General features: G+C 37.0%; 2 protein-coding genes and 1 non-coding gene across 8 annotated transcripts in view; 1 reads left to right on the forward strand and 2 right to left on the reverse strand.

Annotated features, from left to right (window-relative positions):
• SCRN3 (secernin 3) overlaps positions 1-14,149 on the forward strand; it is a 32,309-nt gene extending 18,160 nt beyond the window's left edge. For 3 of the 4 annotated variants that reach the window (XM_040475422.1, XM_040475425.1, XM_040475423.1), the window contains 4 exons: positions 2,289-2,327; positions 8,899-9,061; positions 9,908-10,088; positions 13,877-14,149. In XM_040475422.1, the coding sequence (XP_040331356.1) occupies positions 2,289-2,327; positions 8,899-9,061; positions 9,908-10,088; positions 13,877-14,047 (554 nt within the window). In that variant the 3' untranslated portion in view covers positions 14,048-14,149. The remainder of the gene's footprint in view (positions 1-2,288; positions 2,328-8,898; positions 9,062-9,907; positions 10,089-13,876) is intronic. The other variant, XM_040475424.1, reaches the window with a different exon arrangement.
• Positions 6,422-6,525, reverse strand: LOC121031209 (U6 spliceosomal RNA). The gene has a single exon (XR_005790619.1). It is a non-coding gene; the product is annotated as a U6 spliceosomal RNA (small nuclear RNA).
• Positions 14,150-21,808: 7,659 nt separating the features above from the next.
• The window catches only part of GPR155 (G protein-coupled receptor 155), a 49,300-nt gene continuing 43,174 nt past the window's right edge, over positions 21,809-27,934 (reverse strand). For 2 of the 3 annotated variants that reach the window (XM_040475426.1, XM_040475427.1), the window contains exons 15-16: positions 26,953-27,090; positions 21,809-23,765 (exon numbers count right to left, since the gene is read on the reverse strand). In XM_040475426.1, coding sequence (XP_040331360.1) covers positions 23,474-23,765; positions 26,953-27,090 — 430 coding nt within the window. In that variant the 3' untranslated portion in view covers positions 21,809-23,473. Of the gene's footprint in view, positions 23,819-26,952; positions 27,091-27,934 lie in introns of all 3 variants that reach the window. The other variant, XM_040475428.1, reaches the window with a different exon arrangement.

The following is a 27,934-nucleotide window of genomic DNA, read 5'->3' on the forward strand; positions in this document are numbered from 1 at the left end:
TTTCTCTCACAGGCGTTTTCCCTCATAGTCATTTTCCCTAATAAAGTTCTTGTACATTTAACCATATGTCATGGCATCTGCTTCTCAGAAGACTCAGACAAACACAGTAGAATTGAATGTCTGAGCATAGCACAAAAGACCGGAGGCAGTAAGTGGAGTTAAAGTGTTGTAAGGTCCTTGGGTTAATGGATAATTAATTTAAGGCAGACTGTAATAAGTCAAGAGAAACTAACAAAATGATAAAAGAATGTATAAATAATAAACAGGGGAGAAGTAAAATAATAAACACTTGAAAAATTCAAGAGGGCAAGGAAGGAGAAAAAAGGAAAAATAGCTGGCATAAATAGAAAACTAAAAACATAATGGTTGATTTTGTCCTACATGGAATCTTTCTTTTTTTAAAACATTTTTTAACGTTTATTTATTTTTGAGACAGAGAGAAACAGAGCATGAGCAGGGGAGAGGCAGAGGGAGAGGGAGACTGAGTCTCTCAGACACTGCACTATAAGGAATTTTTCTTAGTGGTTTCTAGCATTGATGTCCTTTGAGAAAGGTCGTTTTTACTATACCGTAATGGTTATCTTTTTTTTAAGTTTATTTAATTTTGAGAGAGTGAGTGTGTGAGAGTGAGAGAGGGGAGGGGCAGAGAGAATGGGAGAGAGAATCCCAAGCGGGCTCTGTGCGAACACAGAGCTTGATCTCACGGACCAAACCGAAATCAAGAGCCAGGCGCTTAACTGACTGAGCCACCCAGGTGCCCCCAGAAATGATTATCTACATCTTATATTTATAACTTTATTTTGTACATTTAAATTAGGATGATTCTAGAATCATTCTAAAATAAAGTATGAATTAGGATTCTACCGTTTTCCTCACCACTCAAATGATTATCCAGTGATCCCAGTACTAATGATTAAATTGATTATCTTTCTCTACTGATTTGAAATGTCAACCAACTTGATCACATTAATTCCTAAGGAAACCCATGTGTAAATTAGATGACTGTATTTGTCCAGTTTTGTTTAAAACAGTGTAAGTACATACAGTAAGTACTCAATACTTGTTGTATGAACAAAGAACAAAATGAGGGACTTTGCAATACTGTTATTTTCTTTTTATGTGGTAGGACAAGGATATCTTCACTGCTCTGCTCTTTCAAAATGTTCCTGACAATCCTTGACTGATCATTTTTCCAGATAAATTTTACAATAATTTTATTCAGCGTCTCCTCCCAAAACATTCTTTGAGGTGTGACTGGAATTGAATCAAAACTATAGATTATTTTAGGGGAGGATTGACATCTAATAATATTGCCTTCCTATTCAAGAACAAGATATGGCTGTCTATTTATTGAAATTTTCTTTTGTGTTTCTAAGACTTGTGTAGTTTTATCTAGGTTTTCCATATTGACTTTTTTTGTTGTTAAATCTTTTGTGAAAACTTGTTCTATGCTAGACATGAGATCACATAGCAGCAGATATGATTGATATGGTCTGTGACCTTCTGGAACATAATAACTAGTGGAAGGTAGGACACAGGCAAGTAACAGATAGTATTGTTTGCTATTTGGTCGTTTTCCAGTCTTTACCATGTTGCAGTGTACATCTTGGTGTATTAAATTTTGTCTGCATTTCAAAATTGTTTCTTTAAAAAAAAATTTTTTTTTAAATGTTTATTTATTTTTGAGAGAGAGAGAGAGAGAGAGAGAGAGAGAGAGACAGAGCATGAGCAGGGGAGGGGCAGAGAGACAGAGAGAGAAAGAGACAGAACCCAGAAGCAGGCTCCAGGCTCTGAGCTGTCAGAACAGAGCCTGATGTGGGGCTCGAGCTCACAGACTGTGAGATCATGATCTGAGCGGAGGTCGGACGCTTAATGGACTGAGCCACTGAGGCACCCCCAAAATTGTTTCTTTAGGATGGATTGTAGAAGGGAAGCAGGACCTATAGTATTTGCAATCTTAACCTAAACAAGAAAACAGTTCTCTAGTTCCCTTCTATAGAGCCTAAATAAATTGTTCTCTAATTAGAACATTTTTTCAAAATTTCAAATTGTTATTATTTTATTGTATGTTGACCTTGTGTTCTGTGACTTTCCTCATTGAAATTGTTAGTTCTAGGAGCTTTTGGTTTTTGTTGTTGTTGTTGTTGTTGTTGTTGTTGGGCAGATTCTCCTTTGGGTGGATTCCTTGGGATTTTCTATATACACTATCATATCATCTGCAAATAGGGACAGTTTTAGTTCTTCCTTTCCAATCCATATACTTTTTGTGTCTTTTTATTGCCTTATAGTTCTGGCTAGACCTTCCAGGATTATATTGAATAAGAATGGTAAGAGCTGACTTCCTTGCTTTATTCCCAGTCTTAGGGGGAAAGCATTTAGTCTTTTTATCATTTTTTTAATGTTTAATATTTATTTTTGAGAGAGAAGGAGACAGAGTGTGACTGGGGGAGGACTAGAGAGAGAGAGAATCTGAAGCAGGCTCCAGGCTTCGAGCTGTCAGTGCAGAGCCCGACTGGGGCTCGAACCCACGGACCACAAGATCATGACCTGAGCTGAAGTCGGATGCTTAACCGACTGAACCACCCTGGTGCCCCAGTTTTTTTATCATTAAGTGTAGTGTTAGCTATAGCTTTTTGTAGATGCTTAACTTTATCATGTTAAGGAAGTTTCTCTCCATTTCTTGTTTGCTGAGAGGTTTTGTAATGAATAGATGTTGAAGTTTATTATTTTTTTGTGTGTCAATTGATATGATTCTCTTTCTTCTTCAGCCTGTTAATATGGTAAGTTACATTGATCTTCACATATTGAACCAGCCTTGTATCCTTGGAATAAACCCAGTTTGGTTGTGGTATATAATTCTTTTTATGTATTGCTGGGTTCTGTTTGCTAACATTTTGTTATGGGTTCTTGCATCTATATTTATGAGAGATATTGGTCTGTCTTGTTTGTTTTGTTCTTTACTGCCTTTGTTTGGTTTTGACATCAGCCTAACAGTGAATCAGGAAGTGTTCCCTCCTTTTTTATTTTGTGTAAGAGACAGTGTAGAGTGCTGTCAATTCTTCCTTAAATATTTGATAGAATTCTCCAGCGAAACTATCTGGGCCTGGGTATTTCTTTTCTGTGGGTTTTTAAACTACAAAGTCAATTTCTTTAATAGTTATAGGGATATTCAAATAATCTGTTTAATACTGAGTGAGTTTAGGTAATATGTGCTTTTCAAATAATTGGTCCATTTCTTCCAGGTTGTTAATTTATATGCATAGGGTCGCTCATAGTATTCCCTTTTGCTTTTAATGTCTGCAGGGTCTGTCATGATATCCCTGTTTCATTCCTGATATTGGTAATTTTGTAGTTTTTGTCTTCTCTCTTTTTCTGTCAGTGTAGCTAGAGGTTTGTCAATTGTATTGATTTTTTTCAAAGAACCAGATTTTTGTTCTGTTGACTTTCCTTTATTGTTTTTTCTTCTTTCAATTTCATTGACATCTGCTCTTATGTTTATTATTTCCTTCTGCTTGGTTTGGGCTTATTTTTCTCTTTTCCTAGTTTGTTAGGGTGGGAGCATGAGATGCAATGGACAAAATTTTAAGTTTTTTCTCAATATTTTATATTTTTGCCTCGTAATGTGAATGGAATATTTTTCTATTATATTTGCTAAGTAGTTGTTTTTTTATCTATAAAAATCTGTTGAGTGTTTTCATTTATTTAAAGGAACACCTCACTGATACTCTATTGAATTGGTAATTTTAAAAATCTGTCCTCTAGGGGGGCACCTGGGTGGCTCAGTCGGTTAAGTATCAACTGTTGATTTCGGCTCAGGTTGTGATCTCATGGTTCGTGAGATTAAGCCCTGCATCAGACTCTGCACAGAACCTGCTTGGGATTCTCTCTCTCCCTCCTTCTCTCTCAAAAATAAATAAACTTAAAAAAAATTCTTCAATTCCATCCTCTTTGGCTTTTCGAGTATGTAATTATGTATCAGTGGTCCTACTTCCTTTTTCTAGTAGAATTATACTTTTAGAAATATAAATTTTTTCCAAGCATATAAAACTAGGAGGTCATAGAGGAAAATTGGGGAGAGACTTTCTAAAAAAAAGACCTCATTTTAGTCATACACCAGCTAGCCAGTGAACCAAAGATTGCAGAAAGCTGTGATGGATGGTAGGAGTAATATTCTAGTGTGTGTGTGTGTGTGTGTGTGTGTGTGTGTGTGTGTGTAAATAACACATCTTCTTTATCCATTTATCAGTTGATGGACATTTGGGCTCTTTCCATATTTGGCTATTGTTGATAGCACTGCTATAAACATTGGGGTGCATGTGCCCCTTCAAAACAGCATTCCTGTATCCTTTGAATAAATATCTAGTAGTTCAATTGCTGGATCATGGGCTGGTTCTGTTTTTAATTTTTGAGGAACCTCTGTACTGTTTTCCAGAGCGGCTGCACCAGTTTGCATTCCCACCAGCAGCGCAGAAGAGATTTCTTTCTCTGCATCCTTACCAACATCTGTTGTTGCCTGAGTTGTTAATGTTAGCCATTCTGTGTCAGTTGGCCATCTGGATGTCTTCTTTGGAGAAGTGTCTATTCGTGTCTTTTGCCCATTTCTTCACTGGATGACTTGTTTTTTGGGTATTGAGTTTGATAAGTTCTGTATCGATTTTGGATACTAACCCTTTATCTGATATGTCATTTGCAAATATCTTCTCCCATTCTGTTTATGCCTTTTGGTTTTGCTGATTGCTTCCTTCGCTGTGCAGAAGATTTTTATTTTGATGAGGTCCCAGTAGTTCATTTTTGCTTTTGTTTCCCTTGCCTCCAGAGACGTGTTGAGTAAGAAGTTGCTTCGGTCAAGGTCAAAGAGGTTTTTGCCTGCTTTCTCCTCTAGGATTTTGATGCCTTCCTGTCTTACACTTAGGTCTTTCATCCATTTTAGTTTACTTTTTGTATGGTGTAAGAAAGTGGTCCAGGTTCATTCTTCTGCATGTTGATGTTCTGGTTTCCCAACACCATTTGCTAAAGAGGCTGTCTATTCCATTGGATATTCTTTCCTGCTTTGTCAAATATTAGTTGGCCATACGTTTGTGGGTCCATTTCTGGGTTCTCTATTCTGTTCCATTGATCTGAGTGTCTGTTTTTGTGCCAGTACCATACTATCTTGATGATTACAGGTTTGTGATATAGCTTGAAGTCCAGAATTGTGATGCCTCCAGCTTTGCTTTTCACTTTCAGGATTGCTTTGCCTGTTTGGAGTCTTTTCTGGTTCCATACAAATTTTAGGATTGTTTGTTCTAGCTCTGTGAAGAAGGCTGGTGTGATTTTGATAGGGATTGCATTGACTATGTAGATTGCTTTGGGTAGTGTCAACGTTTTAACAATACTTATTCTTCTAATCCATAAGCATGGAATAGTTTTCCATTCTTTTGTGTCTTCTTCAGTTTCTTCCATAAGCTCTCTGATCTGTCTTCCCTTATAGATTAAAGACTTTTTTTTCCCTTGTTGCTTTCATAATCTTTACTTGTCTGTGTATTTTGTGAATTTGACTATGATATTCCTCGTTGATGGTCTGTTTTTGTTGAATCTAATGGGAGTTCTCTGTGCTTCTTGGATTTTGATGTCTGTGTCTTTCCCCAGGTAAGGAAAATTTTCTGCTCTGGTTTGCTCACATAAACTGTCTACTCCTTTTTCTCTCTCTTCATCTTCTGGGACTTCTATGATTCAGATGTTATTCCTTTTTAATAAGTCACTGAGTACTCTAATTTTTGTATCATGCTCTTTTGCCTTAGTTTCCCTCTTTTTTCTGCTTCATTATTCTTCATAATTTTGTCTTCTGTATCGCTGATCTGCTTCATCCATCCTTGCCGCCGTGGCATACAACTGAGATGCAATCTCAAATGTATTTTACTTCTTTTGTCTCCGCAGAAAGGGATTCTCTGGTGTCTTCTATGCTTTTTTTCAACCCCAGCTAGTATTCTTATTATCATGATTCTAAATTCTGGTTCAGACATCTTGCTTATATCTGTGTTGAGTAAGTCCCTGACTGTCATTTCTTCCTGTTCTTTCTTTTGGAGCGAATCCTTCATTTTGTCATTTTTGAGGAAGAAAAATAATTAATAAAAAAATTAAAATTAAAAAATTAAAAGCAACACAAAAAATCAAATAAAGGAAGCTAGATCCTAGGTGCGTTTTGGCCTGGTTTTTGAAAGAAGCTTGATAGAATAGAGAAAAAAGGGAAAGAAAAGAAAAAAAAAGTAAGAAGTGTTAAAAAAATTTAAAAATGTATACAACAAAATAGAATAAAATGACATGAGGAAAGTAAAGTAGAATTTTAAAAATTACAAAATAAAAACTATAGCAAAAAATTTTTAAAAATTTTTAACGGGAAATAAAAATAAAATGTTCTCTTTCTGTATCAAAGAATAAGAAAAAAAATATGGAACACTTCACAAATTTGCATGGCATCCTTGCTCAGGGGCCATGCTAATCTCTGTATCATTCCAATTTTAGTATATGTGCTGCCAAAGCAAGCACTTAGATGTGTTGCTTTAAATGGCTATTTTCTTGTACCACTTTTCTTTTGATAATGAGAATTTCCTGTTTGAAAGCTTTTAAACCTATTCTGAAAGTCTTCCTAAAAGATCCTTTTTGAATTGTTAACTGTGGTTACCTCCAACTGAAATTGGATGAGGGAACTTTCACTTCTTTACATTCACAGAGCTACATATCTGTGTCAAAGTGCATCAATATCAATCTGTCTATCTCTCTATTTCCTAGGATAGTGCCTGGAATTTAGTAGATGCTCAATAAGTATTTGTTGGAGGAATGAGAACTAAATAGAGAAAAATCTCATTTTTGTCTTTAGAGAATTTATAATCTAATGGCAGAGATAGAAGCTATATGTGCAAAAAATCAAGAATGCTTATATGAAAGGAAAAGCTTATTTCAGTTCATCTTAATGGTAAATTTTAATTTGAAGGAGTTTGGGGGCACCTGGGTGGCTTTTTTTTTTTCTTTTTTTAAATTTTTTTTTTTTCAACGTTTATTTATTTTTGGGACAGAGAGAGACAGAGCATGAACGGGGGAGGGGCAGAGAGAGAGGGAGACACAGAATCGGAAACAGGCTCCAGGCTCTGAGCCATCAGCCCAGAGCCCGACGCGGGGCTCGAACTCACGGACTGCGAGATGATGACCTGGCTGAAGTCGGACGCTTAACCGACTGCGCCACCCAGGCGCCCCCTGGGTGGCTTAATCTGTGAAGCGTCTGACTCTTGATTTGCCCAGGTCATGATCTCACCGTTCATCTGCTTGGGATCCTCTCTCTCCCTCTCTCTCTGCACCTTCCAAGCTTGTGCTCTCTCTCTCTTTCTCTAAACATAAATACTTTTTTTAAATGAAGGAGTTTTTAGGGGCGCCTGGGTGGCGCAGTCGGTTAAGCGTCCGACTTCAGCCAGGTCACGATCTCGCGGTCCGTGAGTTCGAGCCCCGCGTCAGGCTCTGGGCTGATGGCTCGGAGCCTGGAGCCTGTTTCCGATTCTGTGTCTCCCTCTCTCTCTGCCCCTCCCCCGTTCATGCTCTGTCTCTCTCTGTCCCAAAAATAAATAAATAAAAAAAAATAATAAAAAAAATAAAATGAAGGAGTTTTAATTTGATTCAGGGGGAATTGAGAGTCAAATTTTAGGGAAGAGAATTATGACATGTGAGTAGAAGATATTTGGGCTACGTTTGGGAGGACTGCATTGTGTAAGGGGGTAAGATTCTTCATCTTTCATGAGGTAGTTAGATCCTGAACCACATCTTTGAGCATGGATATGTATAGTAAGGAGCAGAGATGTCCGAAGGCACGATGGCTTTTTAAATTTTTTGGTGGAAATGCCTTGCAAATATGGAATTCTGAGGCTCTCTGTAACCATGGTCATGTTGTGTTGGCTAAAGAGATAAAATAGTTTCTTTTTCTAAAATAAAAAACTCCTTAAAATATCAAACTTTACATATGAAAGAAAACAAAATATAATGCCATCTGTCTTATCACACACAATGGACATTTAAATATTTTAAGTAGTCCAGCAGATTTATGTTCATTAAAATCCCACTAACTAATAATGTGTTTTGTTTCCTTCATTCCCACTCAGGTTACAATTCACACTTTCAGATAAGAGTATTAATATCAGCCACAGAAATTACAGGAAAAGGAGTATTTTATTTTATAAAGAACACCTTATATAATACTGGAAACCAAGCACTGTATTCTTTTAATATTTGGTTCCCAGAATGGATAGGCTCAGATGATAATTACTGATATTGTCAGTTCACTGCTAACTAAATACACCTTAAAAATTTTTGTAAGGGCAATGAGATTGAGTGTATTTTGCATTTTTGATTCCTTCTTAGGAAGTTACAGATTTTACCTGATAGTAATGGTTTTGAGATTTAGTGTGTTTTATATTTTTTAAGAAATCTTCCTTATGAGGCGCCTGGGTGGCGCAGTCGGTTAAGCGCCCGACTCCAGCCAGGTCATGATCTCGCGGTCCGTGAGTTCGAGCCCCGCGTCGGGCTCTGGGCTGATGGCTCAGAGCCTGGAGCCTGTTTCCGATTCTGTGTCTCCCTCTCTCTCTGCCCCTCCCCCGTTCATGCTCTGTCTCTCTCTGTCCCAAAAATAAATAAACGTTGAAAAAAAAAATTAAAAAAAAAATTTAAAAAGAAATCTTCCTTATGATAGTGGAATGAGACTAATAGTTATGATACAAGGTTTGTTCGTAGTCAATCTCTAATTTATCCCTATCCCAATATCTAATTTATCCCAATATCTCATGTTATATATTATCAACAGAGAAAGCAGTTCATGATTGCAGCATGTCAACCTGCAAATTCATATGTATTTGATGATTTTTAAAATGATTTTCCTAGGAAATATAACTTTTGAAACAATGATGGAAATTCTCCGAGATAAACCAAGTGGCATTAATATGGAGGGAGAATTCCTGACCACTGCAAGCATGGTTTCTATTTTACCTCAAGACTCCAACCTTCCTTGCATTCACTTCTTCACAGGGACTCCTGATCCTGAGAGGTAAAGTCACAAAATACTGTAAACCAACAAGGGGTCAGGGGCTAGGATAGTCATCAGTCTGTTGGTGATTTTGCCAGGCTAACTTTTTCTTACACAAATATGACAATAATTTTTGGATATATTTTCTGTTCGGGTGGTAGGCTGCCATTTACATATGTGCATTCCTGCCATAACTATTCTCATTTTTTAGGACAAAAATGTTAATAGTTTCTTGTCTGCAGTTATCCTTACTCTCTTTGGCCAAATATATTTAAAATTGTCAAGAAAAGAAAGTAGATGGTTTTCTTTTGCAGATTTCAGTATTATAATATTAGATGGTTAAGAATACTAAGAAGATTAAATGATGTAGTTGTGCTGGATTTAGATGGTTACTTATCCGCTCATATCTAGAAAATATATGCCTGTAAAACTTAAACTATCAGTAGTTGAAGTTATATCTAAAATTGGATTTTAGATATGTTAAAATTGTCTTAAGTCATTAGTGTCTCTCATAGAACTTAATGTACATTACATTGAGAAATGATCTTGTATTCTGTCAGTGTTATAGTCTTTCATGTTATTAAAGATCATTTCAAGAAGATGGAGTGAGACCTGAGGACACTTTATTAATACTGCTGCTGTGATTTCATTCCAGATCCTAATCCTCAATCTCTGTAACACTGAGGATTGTTCTTACCCTTCAACTATGGAGTTTTCAGTAGAAAATGATGGACTATAATTTCACTGGACACTGTTTCTGTGCCAGGCCCTTCTAACTAGAGGGAATCGTAGAAGATTTAGCATAATGCTAAATATTTTCCTATCCCCACTATCCCCACAAGCCAACTCTATGACTTTTTCTTCTAGATCTGTTTTTAAGCCTTTCATATTTGTGCCAAATGTTTCACAACTATTGGATACCAGCTCACCAACATTTGATCTTGAAGACCCAGTTAAAAAGAAACCACGTTTTCAGTTTAAGCCTGACAGAAGACACCCACTCTATCAAGAACATCAACAGGCATTGGAAGTAATAGACAAAAAGGAGGTATGATTAAATTATATTCTCTGGTTTATCATTAAGAACAGTTTAAAGTGTGATTCAGTCCACATTTTGAACTTTGGAACTTCACCTTTCTTTCCTTGCTTCATGTAAAAATAGGTTTAAAAATAGTTTAAACTCTCTCTCTCTCTCTCTCAAAAATAAACAAACATTTAAAAAAATAAAAGCTTTTAAAAATAAAATAAAAATAAAATAGTTTAGATGTTTCAATTATAGTAGAGCTCAAACCAAAGATTTAAAATAATGGTTAGGGGTGCCTGGGTGGCGCAGTCGGTTAAGCGTCCGACTTCAGCCAGGTCACGATCTCGCGGTCCGTGAGTTCGAGCCCCGCGTCAGGCTCTGGGCTGATGGCTCAGAGCCTGGAGCCTGTTTCCGATTTTGTGTCTCCCTCTCTCTCTGCCCCTCCCCCGTTCATGCTCTGTCTCTCTCTGTCCCAAAAATAAATAAACGTTGAAAAAAAAAAATAAAAAATAAATAAATAAATAAAATAATGGTTAAGAATGCACTATGAATCTCTTAGAGAAATTTAGTATCTTAAACATAATAACAATACCTAACATTTATTGGGCACTTTTTATACACTCAGCACCATGGTATCATTACACAACATAGAATATTTTATTTAATCTTCAAACCACTTTATGAGGTAAATACTATTGTTATCTCCATTTCACTGATAAGGAATCTCCATTTACTGAGACTTAGAGAGTTTAAGTAGCTTGCTTAGTTTATATCTCACACCAAAAATTACAGAGCTACTGGAGGGCAGTTAACATCTCTTACATACAAAATGTTCTTAATCAGATAGCCTCAGATTAATTTTTATGGGAAATGCTTAACACTCCTTAGACGTAATAATAATGATGAATTGGAGTCTTTTTAAAAAAATGGTAAGTGCTTATTCTTTTTAAAGAATTTTAAAGTGGATTCTTGACACTTGCTTTATCTTGGACTACTTTGTTTTCACTTGTAACTTACAGTGTAAACACTTTTTGTAGGTAGCCGGTGGCATGGAATGAGAATCAGGCAAGTTGTTCTAGGGGCATTAAGTACGCTGTTGAGAGCCCAGTCTACCGGCCAGTGGTGTCATCCACTGTGTGGGCTTGGCTTACACTCCTGACTGAGCACAGTCCTGGGACAAATGAGCCCCCTGGTCCTTCTTGCCTTTGCTCAAGTTCCTCAGTGATATGTTTCAAGAGATAGGTCTGCTCTGGAGGGATTTTCCCTCACTTCTCCCTGAGCAGCCTCCACACTGCCACTAATCGCTTACTTAGTTCTCAGCATTGTCAGCTTCCTTTCCCCTCAATACTGTTTCTGGAAGGTTGGTTTTGTAGACGTATTATTAAATGCTTGTTAAATTAAAATGCTGATTCTGTTTCCGATTCTGTGTCTCCCTCTCTCTCTGCCCCTCCCCCGTTCATGCTCTGTCTCTCTCTGTCCCAAAAATAAATAAACGTTGAAAAAAAATTTTTTTTAAAATGCTGATTGACATTTTTCTAAGTAATATTGAAATTAAAATTTAAAAGCTGTTAGTATCTTAGGCTTTATTTAATAGCCATTAAGTGTTGATTGACAACAGAAAGTAATGGAGAAACCATAGAACCTGAAGGAAGAAGTGTCAAAGAGCTGGATTCTAGTCTACTTTTTTTTTTTACTGAAGTATAATTGACACAAAATGTTAACATTAGTTTTAGGTGTACAATATAATGATTGGACAAATCTATACATTATGCTATGCTCACCCCACGTGTAGCTGCCATCTGTCACCATACAATGCTCTTACAATACCATTAACTATATTCCTTATGTGCCTTTTATCCCCATGACATTCATTCCATAACTGGGCACCTATATCTTCCTCTTCTCTTCACTCATATTGTCTACCTCCTCACCCCCTGTCATCTGGCAACCATCAGTTTCTTTGTTCTCTGTATTTATGGGTCTAATGCTGCTTTTTGTCATTTGTTTTGTGTTTTAGATTCCACATATATTATGCAGAATGATGTGATATTTGTCTTTCTTTGGTTCTAGTCTATTTTTATGACTTAGGGAGAGTCAGTGCTACTGGTAGTTTTAATGTATGTTTCTTGATTACTGATGAGGTTGAAAAGCTTCTCAGATGTTTATTAGCCATTAGTATTTCCTCTTAAATGACTTGCCTGTTCTTTTCCCTAGCCTGTTTTTCAATTGTTGCTTGGTTGTTTTTGTCTTTTGCCTCAGAGAGGCAAAACTATATGAATTTTGAGTCTTTGTTATATTGCAATTTTTTATCTCAGTTTATTGTTTGTTTAACTTTTTTTTCACACAGAAGTTTTAAGTTAAGTCAATTACATTTGTTGTCTTTTCCTTTAAGGCATCTTGATTTCATGCTTCTAGAGGCCTGCTTCATCTCAAAATAAATATAACTTCTGTATTTTCTTCTAGTATGTATGTGTGTGTTTGAAAAAAATACTTAGTTCTTGAATTTTTCTGAAATTTCTTTCTATTTTTTCATGTTTATTTAAGAGAGAGAGAGAGCATGTGGGAGGAGGGGCAGAGAGAGAATACCAAGCTCCGCATTGTCAGCGCAGAGCCCAACGTGGGGCTGGAATTCACGAACCCTGAGATCATGATCTGAGCTGAAATCAAGAGTCTGGTGCTTAACTTACTGAGCCACCGAGGTGCCCCTGAATTTTATTTTTGTGTATGTTATGAAGTAGGGATTCTAACTTTGTTTTCCAAGAGGTGACCAATTATTTCAATACCATTTATAGACAAAATATATTTTTTTCTCACTAATATGTAATGTAGTGTTTCATCAGAAAAAGTTGATCCAATTTGATTTTATTTTTTTAAATTTTTTTTTTCAACGTTTATTTATTTATTTTTGGGACAGAGAGAGACAGAGCATGAACGGGGGAGGGGCAGAGAGAGAGGGAGACACAGAATCAGAAACAGGCTCCAGGCTCTGAGCCATCAGCCCAGAGCCTGACGCGGGGCTCGAACTCCCGGACCGCGAGATCGTGACCTGGCTGAGGTCGGACGCTTAACCGACTGCGCCACCCAGGCGCCCCAGATCCAATTTGATTTTAAAGTCCATGTTTAGATTAAGCATCTTTGTTTTGTGGAATTCTGCCTTATCATTATAGGGCAGATATATATCATTCAAATTTTTAAAATTATTCTTACTTTCTAGTAACTTTCTTCTTATATATTTTTTCTCTCAGTACCTACCCTATAACTGGTCATGGTAATTCACCAATAACTTAAAAATTCCTTTATTCTATATGAGTAATGACCTTTCCCCCGATTCTTGAAACAGGGAGGAATCATAGAGAAAATGTCTTTTTTAGTTGTTCTTTCCCTTGAATACTACTGTTCTTTTCCCTTTGTTTAATCTGATAATATTGATTTTAAATACAGAAGATCCACCTTCATAAAAATATCTTAGCCTCATTTTTCAGCAACCTTCCCCAGACACAATATCATAATTTCAATGGTCCTGTAAATTTTTCTTTTAGGTTTCTTGCTTATAGACTAATCCTATGCAATTATGCTTAATCTTTTCTACTAAGAATACCTGATAAGTTGGAGTTAATCCATTAATTCAATATAGAACAAAGATTTTTCCTGAAGAATTTCATTCCGTACTATATCTAAAGAATAAGACAGGAACCAAACTAGAAGTGGAAACCAGAATGAAAAAAAAAAACTTGTCTGTAGAGGTGGTTTGGAATTTGGTTAGACTTATATGTGTGTGTGTATTTACTTCTTTTTATTTTTTCATTGTTCAGGAAAAAGCCAAAACTATGTTGGACAACATGAGGAAACTGGAGAAAGAACTATTCAAAGAAATGGAATCAATTCTTCAAAACAAGCATCTTGATGTTGATAAAATTGTTAATCTCTTTCCCCAGTGTGCAAAAGATGAAATTAGAATTTATAAGTCAAACATTAGTTCTTAGTGTCATATAAATGGTCAACAATCTTCCTCAAAGTCAGAATCTATCACCTTGGTAAATGATATAACCTAGTTTGAGTAGATCTGATTTTTCTTTAATAGCATTTACCTAATGGCCTATTAAAACTACACATAGTCTTGCTGAAATATTGAGAAAGAAAATAACATTGGAATTAGGCACATACATCATGGAATAGCCAGGAGTTATTTCAGGTATTTGTGTGTGTGTGTGTGTGTGTGTGTGTGTGTGTGTGTGTGTGTATGTGTATGTGGTTTTTTTCCAGCCATAATACCTTTTTAAAAATTACAATAATTAAATATTCAATTCTGCATAAAGTATGAAATATTAAAATAATGAATAGGTGGGGCGCCTGGGTGGCGCAGTCGGTTAAGCGTCCGACTTCAGCCAGGTCATGATCTCGTGGTCTGTGAGTTCGAGCCCCGCGTCGGGCTCTGGGCTGATGGCTCAGAGCCTGGAGCCTGCTTCTGATTCTGTGTCTCCCTCTCTCTCTGCCCCTCCCCCGTTCATGCTCTGTCTCTCTCTGTCCCAAAAATAAATAAACGTTGAAAAAAAAAAATAATAATGAATAGGTTTATATTTAGTATATTTATGTATTGTCCTCAAATAATTTTCTCAATTACAGCAAGAAAATAGATTTTTCTTTAGTAATGGAAAATATTGTTTCTCAAGTAATGAGTTTTTTCTCATTAGGCAAATATTAATCACCTCTAACAAAATTTTCTAGATTTATACATTGTCTTACTACAGTGTATTAATCCTGCAAATGTGCTTTCATTAGACACAAACATGCTTTTTGTCAAGACTTGGCATCAGTGAGCTTTTAGCTCTAATTATCAAGCACTTTTTCAGCCACGCACCCTTATAGGCTTTTACGGTAATGTTTTTAGAAGAGCTTGTCTGGGGGATTAGGAAATGGGATAAGGGAACCAAGACCTCAGGAGATACTGTTTCTGTGTCTTGAATCTTTCTCAAATTTTGTTTCTCTTCACTCAGTGAAAACAGCAACAGGAATGAGATAGTGGCAACGAAATAGAATTATTAGTGTACTATGAACATGAAGAACATTATAGTGCATAATGTATTATGAACATTATTAATAAGTAATATTTACCCAAAGTTTATAAAACTTTGTTAAAGTTACATAGAGATTACCAAGTAAGACTCAAAGTTGCAACTATAAAACAAAAGAAGAATCCAACTCAACATTACTTATTGGTTTCTAGAAATATCTATTTTAGGTTTTTTATTATATTATCGTATTTATTGGTTGCTATCATTGTAATTAGGATTATTACTAAAGTAGCAGATGATTAAAGAAAATTTCTTTTTTTAAGTTCTCTCATAAAAGCCATAATCTGCTTAGGGGCGCCTGGGTGGCTCAGTTGGTTGAGCGTTCGACTTCGATTTAGGTCATGATCTCGTGGTTTGTGGGTTCGAGCCCCACCTTGGGCTCTGTGCTGACAGCTCAGAGCCTGGAGCCTGCTTTGGATTTTGTGTCTCCTTCTCTATCTCCCTCTTCCCTGTTCGTGCTCTGTCTCTCTCTGTCTCTCAAAAATAAATAAATGTAAAAAAAAAATTTAAAAACTACAATCTGCTTGATTTTGCTCGTCTAATACAGAGCTACCATTACAAAAGAAAAGAGATTGTCTCAAATACTCAGTTAATTATGTGTTTGCTTTACATATGGTTCAGTGAAAGCCTCTCCCCAAATCATGAAGACCTTTGGCCAACCCCCATACACCTCCTTTCTCTCTCTTAATATATGGGGAAACTAAGGGTAAGCAGGCTGTTCATTTATCCAGGGGCACATACTTGAATCTTATTTCTCTCTCTGGGGCTCACATGTTTTCTCTTCCTCCTTCCATACCACCCTAGTCTCAACTACACTGTCTCTCACCTGGACAACTGCAGTGAACTGTTCTACACCCATTTTTGTTTTTTATCTCTGTTCACATGGGTCACTGCAGCAGAGTGATCTCTTGGGAATGTAAATCTAATAATACATTTCCTTCCTAAAACTTTTTAAGAAAATATTTTTTTACAGCTGTTTTAGGTTTAAAGCAAAACTGAGCAGAAAGTACAGAGTCCCTGCATACGTCCTGTCCCACCTCCAATTCCTCCCTTCCGAAACGCCCCCCGGCCCCCCCCCCGTCAACTTCCCACACTAGAGTAATACATCTGTTACAATTGATGAACCTACACTGACATATCGTTATCACCCAAAAGCCATAGTCTACATTCGGGTTCACTCATTGTACCTTCTATGGGTTTGGACAAATGTTTAACGACATGCATTAGTGAGTATTATACAGAATAGTTTCACTGCTTTAAATATCTGTGCTCCACCTATTCATCTCTCCCTCCCCCTAATCCCTGACAGCCACTTACCTTTTTATTACCTCCGTAGTTTTGCCTTTTCTAGAATGTCATATAGTTGGAATCATACAGTATATAGCCTTTTCAGATTTGCTCTTTAATTTAGTAATATGCATTTAAGATTCCTCCATGCCTTTTCATGGCTTGGGAGCTCATGTCTTTTCAGTGCTGAATAGTATTCTGGATATTTTGATTGCGGATACCCAGTCATAAAACCATAGGTCCTACTGAAGGACACCTTAGTTGCTTCCATGTTTTGGCAGTTATGATAAAGCTGCTATAAACATCTATGTGCCAGTTTTTGTGTAGACGTAAGTTTTCAGTTCATTTGGATAAATACCAGCAGCATGAGTGCTGGATGGTATGGTAAGAGTATGTTTAGTTTTGTAAGAAACTGCCATACTATCTTCCAAAGTGACCATCATTTTGCATTCCACCAGCAATGAATGAGAGTTTCTGTTGCTCCGCATCCTTACTTATCATTCGGTATCGTCAGTGTTCAGGATTTTGGCTATTCTTATGGATGTGTGGTAGTATCTCATTGTTTTAATTTGCATTTCCCTGATGACTTATGTTGCAGAGCATCTTTTAATATGCTTAATTGCCCTTTGTATATCTTCTTTGGTGAGATACCTGTTCAGATATTTTGCCCAATTTAAAAATCAGGCTGTTCATTTTCTAATTGTTGAATCTAAAATTCTTTTAAAAAGTCATTGAGATAAGTCCCAGTCCTTAAGAACTATCAATGAGATCTTGCTGATCTGCCCATCTGTATATCTTATTATACTTTTGCTAGGTTTTTTTTTTTTCATAATCCCCTTTCTCTCTTTCACCCATCCCCCCCCCCCACCTCCCCTCTGGCAACCACCAGTTCGTTCTTTATTTAAAAGTCTGTTTGGTTTTTGTTGTTGTTGTTGTTCCTTTGTTTTGTTAAATTCTGCACATGAGTGAAATCATATGGTATTTGTCTTTTTTATTTCACTTGGCATTATACCTTCTAGGCCCATCCATGTTGTTGCAAATGGCAAGATTTCATTCTTTCCTATTGCTGAATAATATTCCATTGTATATGTGCACCACAGTTTCTTTATCCATTCATCTATCAATGGACACTTGGGTTGCTTCTGCATCTAGGCTATGTAAGTAATGCTGCAATAAACATAGGGGTGCATATATCTTTTCGGATTAGTGTTTTTGTTTTCTTTGGTTAAATACCCAGTTGTGGAATTAGTGGATCATATGGCAAATCTATTTTTAACTTAAAAAAATGTTTAATTTATTTTGACAGAGAGAGGGGAGGGGAGGGGCAGAGAGAATCCAAAGCAGACTCCATGCTGTCAGCACAGAGCCTAATGAAGGGCTCGAACTCACAACCCATGAGATCATGATCTGAACCAAACTTAAAAGTCAGACTCTTAACTGAGCCACCCAGGTGCCCCTCTATTTTTAACTTTTGAAGGAACCCCTGTACTGTTTTTGCAGTGCCTACATCAATTTGCATTCTCACTGACAGTGTAAAGGAACCCTTGTACACTATTGCCTTTTTAAAAAGCTTTTACTATAATGCTTTTTTTTTTTTAAGTTTATTCATTTATTTTTGAGAGAGAGAGAGAGAGCACAGGTGGGGTATGGGCAGACACACACACACAGAATCTGAAACAGGCTCCAGAGTCTGAGCTGACAGCAGAGAGCCCAAGGCAGAACTCGAACCCATGAACCATGAGATCATGACCTGAGTTTAAGTTGGATGCTTAACTGACGGAGCCGCCCAGGTGTCCCTGGTCTTTCAGGGTTTTTTAATGTTTCAAATTTTTATTTAAATTAGTTAACATACAGTGTAACATTAGTGAGAATTTAGTGATTCATCACTTACATATAACACCCAGTGCGCATCACAGCAAGTGCCCTCCTTAATACTCATCATTTAGCCCATCCCCCACCCACCTCCCTCCATCAACCCACCGCTCTCTAGAGTTAAGACTCTCTTTCATGGTTTGCCTCCGTATCTTTTCTTCTCCTTCCCCTATGTTCATCTGTTTTGTGTCTTAAACTCCACATATGAGCGAAATCATCGTATTTGTCTTTCTTTGGCTTGTTTCGCTCACTACACTGCTCTTTCAAATCCTTGAATGTGCCCAACTCCTTCACAATGGCTGTGCCCTCTGCTTGCACCATTCATTTCATGTCCTCCTTTTTATGTAAGTAGTTGTTTTTATCCTTTAGAATTTTGCTGAAGCAGGAGTTCCTCAGGATGTTTCCCCCATACCACAAGGTCAAGTCTGTTGTTACGTACTCTCAGAGCCACATGTGATCCTGATCACAAGTGTAATTATATGTTTCACATCTGTTTTTCACAGTAAAATAGAAGCTTTATGAGGTTAGAAACCCCACTATTGTGTGCTCAGTATTCAACATTGTGTTGGCACAAGTTAGAGGCTCAATAAATATCTGTTAAATGAACGTTGAAGTGCTGATGCAAATAATGTACCCAGTCCTCTGTAAAGTTGAGCAAATTATTTAGACAATCTATCTGTACAACTTGGTAACCTTTGTTAAGTCTCAGGTCAACCTGTTGCTTTTTTGCATATTCAAAATGGGAATAACAACTCCCTAAAGACTGATATTATTATAAGGATATGTGAATTAATTAAGAAAGTTTAGGAGACTTTCACTATGTAAATCCAATATGGTATTTGGGTTTTGGTAATTGTGTGGGTAATTAATGCCTTATAGTATATTTTAGAAAATTTAAGACTTCCTTTTTTTTAAATATTTATTTTTGAGAAAGTGAGAGAGACAGAGCGTGAGCAGGAGAAGAACAGAGAGAGAGAGAGGGAGACAGAATCCCAAGCAGGCTCCAGACTCTGAGCTGTTAGCACAGAGCCCAAGCCTGAGGCGGAGCTTGAACCCATGAACCGTGAGATCATGACCTGAGCTGAAGTTGGCGCTTAACTGACTGAGCTACCGGGCACCCTGAAAATGTAAGGTTTTCTTAAATTTCAGGTGTTTCTTAGGAATAAAAAGTATAGTTTTTTTTGAAATTAAGCTTTTTTTTTTTTTTTTGGTTAATCCTTCAATGGTATGGTTTATTATTTACCATGATGTAATAAACCAAGGGAATAACCAATAAACTGAGTACTTTAAGAGTCTCATGCTCTACTGACTGAGCTAGCCGGGAACCTTAAGCTGAGTACTTTAGAGAAAGCTAGTTTGTTTGATCTTTGTTGAAAACATCAATTTATATATTAATCTTCAACCAAAAAAACTTTTATTTTTAATTCCAGTACAGTCAACATACAGTGTTATATTTGCTTCAGGTATACAATAGACTGAGTCAACAATTCCATATGTTACTTAGTGCTCATCAAGGTAAATATGCTCTTAATCCCGTTCACCTGTTTCACCCACCCCCCCACCCCCATTCCCCCTCTGAAAATGATCTGTTTGTTCTCTATCATTAACAGTTTGTCTTTTGGTTTCTTTTTTGTTGTTGTTTTGTTTCTTAAATTTCACATATGAATGAAATCATATGGTATTTGTCTTTCTCTGACTTAGTTTGCTTAGCATTATACTCTCTAGATACAACCATGTTGTTGCAAATGGCAAGATTTCATTTTCTTATGGCTGAATAATATTCCATTGTGTATACACACACACACCTTTTTTTTTTTTAATGTTTTATTTATTATTGAGAGATAGAGACAGAGCATGTGCATGGGAGGGGCAGAGAGAGGAGGAGACACAGAATCCGAAGCAGGCTTCAGGCTGAGCTGTCAACACAGAGCCCGATGTGGGGCTCAAACTCACAAACTGCGAGATCATGACCTGAGCCAAAGTCAGACGCTTAACCAACTGAGCCACCCAGGCGCCCCTACCTCATCTTCTTTATCCATTCATCTATCAATGGACACTTGTTGGCTATTGCAAATAATGCTGTAATAAACAGGGACACACATCCTTTCAAATTAGCGTTTTCGTATTCTTTGGGTAAATAGCCAGTAGTGCGATTACTGGATCATATGGTAGTTCTATTTTTAATTTTTTTCTCTGTTTTTAATATTTTATGGAACCTCCATATTGTTTTCCACAGTGGTTGCACCAGTTTGCCTTCCCACCAACAGTGCAAGAGGGTTCCTTTTTCTCCACATCCTCACCAACACTTGTTGTTTCTTGTGTTTTGATTTTAGCCATTCTGACACGTCTGAGGTGACATCTCTTTTGATTTTGATTTCAATTTCCTGATCATGAGTGCTGTTGAGCATCTTTTCATGTGTCTGTTGGCCATCTGTATGTCTTCTTTGGAGAAATGTCTCTTCATGTCTTTGCCCATTTTTAATTGGATTGGTTTTTGATGTCAAGTTGTATAAATTCTTTTATATATTTTTGGATACTAACCTTTCATTGGATATATCATTTGCAAATATCTTCTTCCATTCAGTAGGCTTTTAGTTTTGTTGATCAACCAAAAATTTTACCCTAGAAATAATTATTCAGCCTAGAATTTTGGAAATTTAGTTCCTACTTGTACCATTTATGAAAAATAGGTTCTACAGAGTGAGTGTGTTCTTTTCTTAATTAATTACTTCAGGCTTTTCTCATACCAATCATAGAAATTTATCATTCCACATTTTCCTGAAGAATGGTGATGATATTTCTGATCCTGAACTGTGTTTCCAACCATCAGACATCACTTGACTACCTATGCCCAGTGGTCTAAAGTAATTTAATATTTAACATCATATTAGAATTGATGGGGCAAACACTATTCTGTATAGCAAACATGTAAAATAATAGTTTCACATCTCTCTTGCTTTTAGAAACTAACTGTCATTAGTCATTATTCTTAAAATGCCAAGCACACTTTACCTTATTCTGAAAATATTGAAGTTTAAACAAAAGCTAGTCATGGAATTATTCAGAACAAAGAAAAGAACAACTGACTGTATTGAATATTAGCCAAAAAGGGGTAGATTTGTTTTTTTAAGTAATCTCTACACCCAACATGGGACTTGAAACTCACGACCCCAAGATCAAGAGTCACCTGATTTACCGACTGATCCAGCCAGGCACCTAAAAGATTTTAGATAGATTTTAATCAAAATTCTATCAGATAATTTTCCCAGCTGTGACCTTGCATATTAAAAATTATGAAATATGTGAAAAGGACTCCAATGTCCTATTGATTCATTAATAAAAAGTGCTTACTGAGTGCATAATTGGGCAAGGCCCTGTGCAGATAGATCCCAGAAGGTCATGAAGAACAGAACAATCTCAGGAGACCCATTTAAGAAAACAGTGAAAACTTACAGAAAAGACCTCTATGATGGCTTCTGCGTTTTTCAGATTACTCAAAGAAGATGTTGGCAATGCAAGTTAAAATAGGTATTTTATTGAGAAACTTGCTTTGTCAGTGAGAGTAAAAGTTACAAATATTTTCATTTAATAAAATTAGCATATCCATAACCCTAAAAATATCCCTTAAAAGCCTTTGTTATCTGAAACCGCAGATCATTCTGATCCAGGGTTTTCTCTTAGTGTTTCCCATGGAAAAAGATGCTGCTTATTCCCTTCATGCAAATAATAGAACAGGTGTAGTATGATTTGTTCACAAAACAAATTCTCCAGTTTGAGTTGCCTGCATGCATGTGAATTAATATCCGTATTGTTGTAACTGTAAAAGTCTCCTGGTATAACAATGAAGCTTTATGCTTACTCCTGAGCGTTCTGAGAATTATAATGTGGTCATAAAAAAAAAAAAAAAAAAAAAGTCTTGCAGCAAGACATTTCTGCTGAAAAAAATCCCCATTCCCTAATCGTAACGTAAAGTTGGTACAGGTTAATACTACACAATAAAGTGTAATTTACTTGTTAAATACACTAGGCTTCCATGCAGGTTTTTTAAAAAATTACATATTTGTTGCATTAAAAGAGCAATGATTTAAGTCTATAAATTATTTTCTAAATGGCTTTTACATGACACACTAAAAGTATGAGAAAAATAAATACTAGAAACATAGTTTAAATAAGGTAAACCAGCACTGACACCTAATAATTAAGTAGAGGTTCAAAGGTCATGTGAATAGATCTCTTTTTAATTTACTGAAGATAAAGCTTATCGGAGGGCAACACTGAATAACTTTCAAGTTTGTAGATTTTTTATACATGGACACTTTAAGAAGACTAAATTCTAGATGTAAAAGTAGGGTGTTAGGCTTAACATTTTTAAATCTTGGCTTGAACTATATAGCTTTTTCTCTTTAACTGCAGGGAAGAAGGGAATGGGGCTATCCTTCTGCACTGTGGTGCTTTATGCAAACACCAGAATTGATACATGGCAACAGATTTGTTGATAAAATTTAAACAAATCTGCTGAAATTATTTGCAGTACAAATGTTAAAGATTATACCTCTGTGGATGGATTTTGGAGATAATATTTATGGTGGTTCTTATTCGTCTCCTAATGACACAGATTAGTACTTTGGATAGAAAAGCAGGAAAAGATGAACTTTAAAAAAATATTGCTTCTAGTTTTTAAATGAGTACTATTTGTTAAGAAAATGGGGAAAATAGAATAAGAAGGTCTTTTATCAGAATCATTAAAATTCTTTTTCAGGAGGTGCTATCAATAAGTGCAAAGTTGTCATAATTTAAGGTCCATTTCCTGCCAGCAATATACCTGCCAAATTTGGCAATTTAAAGCAATAATAAATTGGATGTTCGTCTTGAAATGATAGCAAACGGCTGTGGGGAGCAATGTTTTAAAATGTTGGCATAACTAGTTTATAGTAATTATCATATTTATTATCAGAACTTTACATTTTGATTTGGTTTTCTCTTTTTCCTGTCAGTTTCCTGTGTGTTTTAGAAACACACGAAGTCACAGAATGTTAGCATGGGGTAGGAACACACCTCGTCAAATTTTACAGAAGAGGCAATTGAGGTTTAGAGAGGTTACGATTTGCCCAAGGTCAGACAGCTAATAAGAAACAGATCTGGGGCCAGAATATGGCCTAGGGTTGTCTCCTTCATAATTTAGGTCTTAGGGGATGGGGATGAATGCTCGATCTCTTTATATCTTTCCTGTGGGGGAGTGTTGGCATTAACAGCAGGAGGACTCTGTTCAGGACTCTTTTGAAGAAATCTGTAAAACAAGTACTCATCCCGAAATTCATACTCATTGGTTATGTGTTGGATGACTCCTCCTTGCACCAGTCTGTCTCCATATATCACAGCTTCCCCACGGTCGGAGGCAAGGCCGACTTCAATGAGCCAGTTCACCAGGTCACAGCCACAGAAGGTCCCAGTAGACGTCTTTGCACCACACCTGTATGTCAAAGGAATGATTCACCCATATGTTCTGTAAACCTGGTATCAGCACTGCATGATAGAGGACAAGCAAGGAAAAACAGGAGACAGGGAAACACAGCATGATAGTTAAAAGTGTGGCAGGAATGAAACTCTTCTGAATATAAAGGGTTTGTTAACTCATCCGACCCTAGAAAGACCCACCAGGGAAAAAAAAAATGCCGATAATGCTTGTGAAAACAGAAACGTAAAAAAAAAAAAAGGAGACAATGTAAATGCATCTACAAAGAAGCATTCTTTTTTATAGTAGCTGGCTGGCTATAACCAGATCTATTCTGTAGACAGTTGAATATTACTTATTTTATGATATACTCTTAGGTATAATAAGTAATTGAATAGTCTCAGGAACATTAAATGATACGTTTTTACGAGCTCTTAAAAAGTGACTACTTTCACTAAACTACTCAAATCTCACTTCATTATTTTCTGTTTATCACACTGCCCACAAATAGTCTTTCTTCTTGCCTTCATCAGCAAGGCAATCTTACTGATATTTGTCAGGAATTTGGCGCATTAGGAAGGAAGGAAAGAATAAGTGTGATCTGTCTTGCCATAAATCTAAGGTCTTTAAAATGTGCTTTGATTATGAATCTATTTTTTGATTATTTAAAATTTGTCTTCCTAATGCAAATGTGGGGTGCCTCAGGTACGAATAAATAAACAAGAGGAAGAGAAGTGTGAAAGAAGCAATTAAATGAACTCTTAATATTTTCATACAAATATGCAATAGACAACATGAATCTGTCCACAAGCATCAGTCAAGCTGTAAAACCTAAAGTGCTTGACAACAGGAAACAGTGGATGAAAATCAAGACGAGATGAGAAGTAAGTGACAAAAATTTTCAAGCGTTTAACCACTAATGAATATAGAGTTTCACATAGAAATTAGAGAAGAGGCTAATATCCATGAAGGATCTTCTCAAGTACGTAAGTCAAAATGTTTTAACATCAGTAGTTTGCTTAGTAATAAGATATCTTAATTTATGCTTTACAACTACAAACATCACCTGGAATATTATGACCTCTGTCTGATCCTTCTCCCTGCTTGCTGACTTTTAATTTATAGCCCAACACCTTATACCCCTGCCACCAACTGGAGAATATTTGCTTCCTGATGACTGATCAGGCAGCTACAACCACAGCCCACGGAACTGCACAGAGTGGCAGAGAATGTGCCACCCTACAGGTCACAGGGCAGCACCACTACCAGCCAGCGCCCATTCGGCCGTCTGGGCGCGAGGCAGCCTGCCAACTGCAAGCGCCATGCTTCCCACCTACGCAATCACAGTGGGCCTGGCAGAGCTGATGTGGAGCACCCTTTGTTCATCTCATCTCATCTCATCTCATTTCATTTCATTTCATTTCATTTCATTATTATTTGTTGAAGTTTATTTATTTATTTTGAGGGAGAGAAAGAGAGCACAAGCAGGGGAGGGGCAGAAAGAGAGGGGAGAGAGAGAGAGAGAGAGAGAGAGAGAGAGAGAGAGAATCCCAAGCAGGCTCCATGCTGTCAGCGCAGAGCCCAAGGCGGAGTTCGAACCCGCAAACCGTGAGATCATGACGTGAGCTGAAACCAAGAGTCAGGTGCTTAACCAACTGAGCCACCCCACCCAGGAGCCCCCCTTTAATTTTAAGAAGCAACTGTAAATTGTTGAAACTGTCCATTAGTGGAACTTTGAAATAATTTTGTTTGGCTCTTTAACTAACTTTTCTTCATAGTTTACCATTTCCAGAAACCGGGCTAGGACCCTCGTACAGATTTTGCTATCCGATTCAAAAACATGCTATCTAATTTTAAAGAAGAGGAAAATTAAGGTTTAGACAACTGAACTTGCCCAATGATGTCGCATAGCTAATAAGTAGCAGATTCAGGAGCTGACTTCTAGTATCAGTGCCCAGTGAGTCCCCTTTCCACTAACTGCCCCAGGCTACCTGTTTCTAAACAAATATAGTGGCATAGGATATGTGTACATATATCATCCTGAATGGCAATTTCAAATTTGTGGCTATAGACATAAAAGGACAAATTTCATTTCATTTTCCTGACAATGTCATTAATAATATGAAATAACATACCACTAGGAGACAGAGAATAGAAAGTCACTTCTAAATCCAGTGTATCTCCTGGTTTTGTGAGAGACACTAACGGCCAACATGAAGTGAATGTTAATATTTTACTACATTTTCCTTCATTCTAAATTAGTTTTCACATTTTATATGGAAATTGGAAGTTATGTAACTTCTAAAAAGTGTAAGAATCTTACATATGCTGTTTTAAAACAATTTTTTTTAACATTTATTTATTTTTGAAAGACAGAGAGAGACAGTATGAGTGGTGGGAGGGGAGGGGCAGGGGGAGGGGAAGGGCAGAGAGAGAGGGAGACACAGAATCCAAAGCAGGATCCAGGCTCTGAGGCTGTCAGTACAGAGCCCGACACGGGGCTCGAACCCACGAACAGTGAGATCATGACCTGAGCTGAAGTTGGATGCTTAACTGACTAAACTACCCAGGCACCCCAGTATATGCTGTTTCTTTTTTTAAATTTTTAAAAAAAATTTTTTTTTTCAACGTTTATTTATTTTTGGGACAGAGAGAGACAGAGCATGAACGGGGGAGGGGCAGAGAGAGAGGGAGACACAGAATCGGAAACAGGCTCCAGGCTCTGAGCCATCAGCCCAGAGCCTGACGTGGGGCTCAAACTCCTGGACTGCGAGATCGTGACCTGGCTGAAGTCGGACGCTTAACTGACTGCGCCACCCAGGCGCCCCTTTTTAAATTTTTTTAAAAAGCGTTTTTATTTATTTTTGAGGGAGTCACAGAGTGCTAGTGGGGGAGGGGCAGACAGCGAGGGAGACACAAAATCTGAAGCAGGCTCCAGGCTCTGAGCTGTCAGCACAGAGCCCGACATGGGGCTGGATCATGACCTGAGCTGAAAGTCCGACGCCCAAACAACTGAGCCACCCAGGTGCCCCAGTATATGCTGTTTCTTAAACTATAAACTGACTGTTTTAACTTTTACATGTAATTGTGCTATTGAAAAAAAAAAAAAAAAAACAACCATATCGTTAATTACAACCATATTACTTAGCCTGTTACAAACCAAAATTAATCATCTAAAATATAATTATCTAGAATTTGTACTTGCCTTCTTTCCTTGACAATGTTTCGGATACACAGATCACGATGATAATGGATAAATTGTTGACAGGTCATTTTTATTTCCTCAGGAACAGGAGAACCCCTGTTGTCTGTTGTATCTTTATTATTCCACAGGAACTCAAGTCTAAAAGCCAAAATTTAAGGAGGTCACTTTTAAGGAATGAAAAGCACTCAGAGAGAACCCCTTCCTGCTTATCACCCCATCGACACAGCTCTTCCAAAGCGGTCATCGACAACATCCAGATGCTGTTAGTGTCCGAAGCAAAGACCTAACCCGCACTTGGTTTCCTGGTCCAAGCAGGTGGAGACTTGAACATTTTATAAGCCATCCAAACATATTTGATCTATTTCAGTTTCTACCAAAAAAATAAAGTTCTTTCCTTATTCTACATTCTACTGTTTTAAGTGGCAAAAATAACTTACAGAGATCAAGTATTTTATTTAATCATTCTCCAATTTCAGTACCAGAGAGACAAATACTGGGCTCTGGAATACAGCATCATTCTGTTTCTGCCAGCTCAGACGATACATGTGTTGACCATTTTAACTGATCAACATTATGAGCTGATAACTAAGTTCAATGACTTTCCTTTTACGTTTTTCCTCCTTCATGAAATGAAGCAACTATATCTGAATAATGTGATGATGTTAATGACGACAAAAAAGAAGTAGAAGAAAGAACGGTGACCACATACTGGGCACTTTTCAGGTAGTGGACAGGATAAATTCCATTAGCACTTCTAGTTTCTACTGTGTTTGACTTTGAAAACAAATGAGAGTAACAAAGATGTGTGCCTCCCCCTTCCTTCCACTCCTGGGTTGCAGAATTCCCATTTCATTATTTCTTTTAAAGAAATTACTAATCTGAATCCAAAGAAACTCGTCACCAAGCTAATAAAAACAATTTAGAAAGAAGGGACTTGAGTTTTCTATAAATTGTCAGTTTGATAGAAAGAGAAATCCTATTG

The sequence above is a fragment of the Herpailurus yagouaroundi genome, unplaced genomic scaffold (assembly GCF_014898765.1).
Source record: "Herpailurus yagouaroundi ecotype Mexico unplaced genomic scaffold, PumYag 140, whole genome shotgun sequence".
Lineage (NCBI taxonomy): Eukaryota > Metazoa > Chordata > Mammalia > Carnivora > Felidae > Herpailurus > Herpailurus yagouaroundi.